Source organism: Camellia sinensis, chromosome 9, assembly GCF_055761805.1.
Source record: "Camellia sinensis isolate YWXY chromosome 9, ASM5576180v1, whole genome shotgun sequence".
Classification (NCBI taxonomy): Eukaryota; Viridiplantae; Streptophyta; class Magnoliopsida; order Ericales; family Theaceae; genus Camellia; species Camellia sinensis.
This window is the reverse complement of record NC_138969.1, coordinates 136,988,680-136,993,789: the sequence shown is the minus strand read 5'-3', so window position 1 is coordinate 136,993,789 and position 5,110 is coordinate 136,988,680. Positions and strand designations below refer to the sequence as shown.

At 42.4% G+C, this 5,110-nt stretch overlaps 1 protein-coding gene across 1 annotated transcript; it reads left to right on the top strand.

Annotated features, from left to right (window-relative positions):
• Positions 1–1,093: 1,093 nt before the first annotated feature.
• Positions 1,094–4,605, top strand: LOC145799771 (uncharacterized). The gene is made up of 3 exons (XM_082889407.1): positions 1,094–1,204; positions 1,517–1,871; positions 4,226–4,605. The coding sequence occupies exons 1-3, from the start codon at positions 1,094–1,096 to the stop codon at positions 4,603–4,605; spliced, it is 846 nt and encodes a 281-aa protein (XP_082745533.1).
• Positions 4,606–5,110: the final 505 nt, after the last annotated feature.

The window sequence follows — 5,110 nt, the reverse complement described above, 5'->3', positions numbered from 1 at the left end:
CTGAGAACGAGAGCCTGCGCCAGGATTTGGCCCTGGAGGTGGAAAAATCCCAACAGGTCACATACCAAGACCGAGGTTGACCTTCGGGAAAGAAGGATGGTCGACGACGTCGACTTGGAAAGCACGTTAATGATAGCAATTCTGACTCACCATCCCCGAAACCCAGAAAGAAGGGACGAGTCAATGTATCCAGCTCATCCGGAGGAAGTCCGTATATACGACACAACCGAGGGAGAAGAAGTGATGATTCGGATGAAAAAGATAAGCATGACCCTTTTGTGCGACTAATTGCAAGGGCAGTGCTACCCAAGAAGTTCAAAGCACCGTCGTTCACCCTGTACGACAGAAAATCGAACCCTATTGATCATATTTGTCATTATAAACAGGCGATGACATTGCATGCTGACGATGAAGCCCTCTTGTGTCGAATGTTTCCGAGCAATCTAGGACCACTGGCCGTCAGATGGTACTATAAACTGGAGCCGGCATCGATTAAAAGCTTCTATCAACTCCAAAAGTCCTTCAGGGCAAGAGTCATCACCAATGAAATCTAACCAAAGCAAGTCAATTCTCTCTGGGCAATGCAAATTAAACCAGAAGAAACCCTTCGTGAATATTCGGCACGCTATTAGGAATGCTTTAACTTGGTAGATGATGCCTGCAATGACTCCATAGTCATCACTGCCTTTAAGATGGGATTACATCCTGATAGCCCCTTCCGCAATTCATTGACCACATGGGCCCCCAAAACAGTCTGGGCATTAATGAAGAAAGTCGAAGAATATTGCAAAGTGGAAGACGATGCCCTGCAGGTCAAAGCCGGACAAAAAATGGTTAAGACGGCTCTATCTAGAATTGTTCAGTCGATAAGCGCCATCAAGGAGCCCCGAATCGCGGAATCGGGCTAAACAAGACAAAAGGCGTGACTCGCACCGATCAAATGATCAATGTTCACATCGATTGAATGAACAATATCAAGTGGATAGTAAGCACACAAGACGCTCGGAAAAAAAAGTACACGGAGTTGGCAGAGCCGGTCAGCAAGATTTTTCCGAAAGTTCAACACTTTCCATTCTTTAAATGGCCATCCAAAATGATTGGACCTCCTAATACTAGGAGAAGGGACAAGCGGTGTGAATACCACGAGGACCATGGTCATGACACCGACAGTTGTTATGCACTGAAGGACCACCTGGAGGAACTGGTACAAGACGGCCGGCTGGCGCAACACGTCCAAAAGAATAATCCATCGAACACGGTAGCCCTAAGGCCAGATTCACCTCCACTTGGTGTAATTCACATGATATACAGTCTGTCATCGCCAGCCGAGATGCAGACAATTCAGTTACAACCTAGCCTCCAAAGGCCGATCACACCAGAAAAATGACCCCATGAAACTGGGAGAATCAGTTTCAACGACACTAACTTAGTTGGAGTAACTCTCCTACACGTCGATCCCTTCATCATTGAGCTACGTGTTAACAGATTCACTATTGAACATGTTCTCATCGATCAGGGAAGCACTTCGAAAATAATATATTACAAGATATCCATCAAACTCGGCTTCACGGACTCGGATTTGTTGCCGACCGATTACCCATTATTCGGCTTCAACGCTAACCCTGAGTATCCATTGGGCAAGATCACATTACCAATTCAAGCAGGCACCAGATCAGTAAATGTAGAATTTCTGGTTGTCAAACTTCCATCACCATACAATCTCATCATGGAAAGAACTTGGTTGCATACAATACAAGCTGTTCCGAGCACCTACAATCAATTACTTCGTTTTCTGACCGAGTATGGCATTGAACAAATTCGGGGTTCTCAGAAATCAGCGCAAGCATGCTACCTTGTTGCTGCTGCAAAGTGTAATATCTTTGTTCTGTAGTATGCTAATTGGTCCTTAACATGAATATGATTATGTGTTTGATATGATTTTGTGTGCCATTATGAGAAAATATGTGGTTTTGAATTTCTAACTATTCACCGTAGGAATATCTGTTGATTATCTGCTTTGAAAAATAAATTGAAAGCCTTATAGGCCACAGAACTCGAAATTGATTGCGCCATTGTGATTAGCATAATTTTTAGAGCCTACGGTGAAATTTAATTGAAAATTGATTTGGATCAGATTAAATTGATTAAATTGATGAATTAGTGCCCAATTATTTATTATTATTAAATTGGAATTAGTGGGGTTTGTTGTATTAAGGCACTACACCCTCAATTCTCTCTTTATAGCTTCATTTGGCTGATTTGAACTCAAAGAAGAGAGAGGGCCGGCTATAGAGATAGAGGGAGAGAATTGTGTAATCTTGGCTCAAGGTTTGGGGAATTTGAAGATTAAACTCAAGAAATTGCTATATTTTGGAAGATTGAGCTCCTAGGTACGGGAATTCATGAGCTTAATGTTGTAAATTGTGGATTCAAGTTTGATTAATGGTCAAGAACATGAATTAGTTTGATTATAAGGAGATTGAGTTGTATTTGTTGAATTTAAAGTCAATAGATGCATACATGTAGGAAATTACTATGAATTTCCATGTTTGAGCATAAAGTATGTAATCCATGTTGAGTTTTGATTAATGATCATGTATTTGATCATCTCTTCACCAATTAAGTTAAGGATATTGTGTATATTTCACATGCAAGTGCAAATCGTGGGAGTTTGAGTCTTGCATGTTTGAATCTAGTGTGTTGGTGATGAGTTTGAGTTAATTTGAGACATACATGTGATTAAATTGTGAAATTGAGCTTCATTGTGTTGTAATTTGGTGTTTACACCATGTTAGAATATGTATATGTGAAGTTTGAGCCAAAATCGTGCATTTGGAACCTTTGAAAATCAAATTGAAGCTCAAGAACATGTTCTGGATTTTCCAGAATTTTGATGTCCACTCGAGCGGGGAAACCGCCGCTCGAGCGTGAAATTCGTATTCCCAGTATTTTCTGCAGACATGGTGTCCGCTCGAGCGGGGAGCCATGTAGAGAGGCCTTCCGCTCGAGCGCCAGAGTTTGCGATCGAGCATAAATTTGACATATCCAGTACTTTTGCAGGCCTCGTGGGTCCGCTCGAGCGGGGAAGTCCACGCTCGAGCGAGGACCCTATTTTTTGAAATTTTGAAAATGCATTCTGTGTTCCGTTTTCTGTTCTCTTTCGCTTGCAAACACTCTTAGGCATACATTGAGCATTATAAATGAGTTAAAGAGATAAGAATGAAGCCTAAAGAGGAATATGTGGATTTAAGAACGGATTGAATTGTTTGTGACCCTTTTGTGTTCGTGGAATGTGTAGGGTCGAGCTCCAAGGCAAACCAACCAACCGGTCACTGTGAATAATATCATTATTTTGAAACTTGTCATTTGTCCAATTGCTTATTTCTTTATAAGCCTTATAAGTGCCAGTTTGACATAAATGAATGGGCTAGAGGCCATTTCGACATGAATGAATGAATGGATGGGCCAAAGGCCATTATGACGTGAATAAATGGACCAGAGACCAGTTTGACATGAATGAATGGGCCAGAGGCCAGTTTGACATGAATGAATGGGCCAGAGGCCATTTTGACACGAAAGTTTGAATGGGCCACAGGCCAGTCTGACAAATGAAAGATAAATGGGCCGAAGGCCAGTATGCTTGGAACCACAGTCACTTGACCTAAATTATGTATATATATGTTAAATAGAAATATGAATTGGGCCCAAGGCCGTTTGAAGCATGCTGTTCTACATATCATTTGTATAACTTCTGTATTTGATATTATTCACTGGGCTATCGCTTACGCTCATTCACGTGTTTGTAGGTGAGCCTAGAAAAGTCCAAACCCAGCCCCAGTAAAGTCTATGTGGAACAACAAAGGTTTTGGGAGAGGCAGCCCTCGTGTCTCACGCACGAGACTCGCCTTCGCTGTTTTGCCCTTTTGTTTTGTTTTGTCATATTGGCGAAGACCTTGTATCTATTGCACATAGTTTTGATGGGTTGACTTAGACTATCATGATCCTGTATGTACAGAACCTTGTGTGGTACATATTTTGTTGTGAGTTATTAACGTGCATATGTATGGTTGTTACGATGTGCCATGTAAGCACAACTCTATGGACAAAGTTTTAAATTGCTTCCGTTTGGCCCCCATTAACTCTGTTAAAATATGTTTGGTTTGGTTTGAGGCTGTAGGTAATCTCATGATTACTGGCCGGTTATGTCCTTAACCCACGGGGGCAGGTTCGGGTCATGACACAAAGAGACCAAAGGAAATAGAAGTGAATTCAATTGAAGTACCAGATCGGGAGAGCCTCGAGGACATTGGGAAGATCCACAGCGAAAAGGCAACTGAAGATTTGGATCGGATCAAAATTAATGCGAGTCCTAACAAGTTCTTCATGATCGGCACTTCCCTGAACGAAGTTAACAGACACGAGCTTATATCCTTCTTACTCGGCAACCTCAACGTGTTTGCATGGACGCCATACGAGATGCCGGGAGTGGATCCGTCTATGGCCCAACACTACTTAAACGTTAATCCAAAATATAAACCAATCATTCAGAAAAGTCGTCGGTCAGCCGCAGAGCATACTTCTGCTGTTGTTGAGGACGTTGATTGAGTGCTTGATGCCGGGGCAATTCACGACGTTACCTGCCCTACATGGTTGTCCAATACAGTGGTTGTAAAGAAGAATAATGGATCTTGGTGTGTTTGTGTGGATTTCACGGATTTAAACAAAGCTTGTCCCAAGGATTGTTTTCCCCACCCCAGAATAGACCAACTCGTAGATGCAACGGTGCATTAGATGCCTACAGAGGCTGTCACCAAATTGCTATGCACCCGAAGGACCAAGAAAAGACTGCATTCCTCACCTCCAGAGGAACCTATTGCTACAAGGTCATGCCTTTCGGGCTGAAGAATGCGAGGCAACTGACTAGAGACTAGTTACTGCCATGTTCAAGGAACAGCTCGGCCACACCGTGGAAGTATACATTGACGACATGGTAGTCAAATCCATGGAAAAGCACGCCCATCTAGCCGACTAGGCAGAGACATTTGTCTTTCTTCGAATGTACAAAATGAAACTGAACGCCTCACAGTATGCATTCAGTATCAGTTCCGAA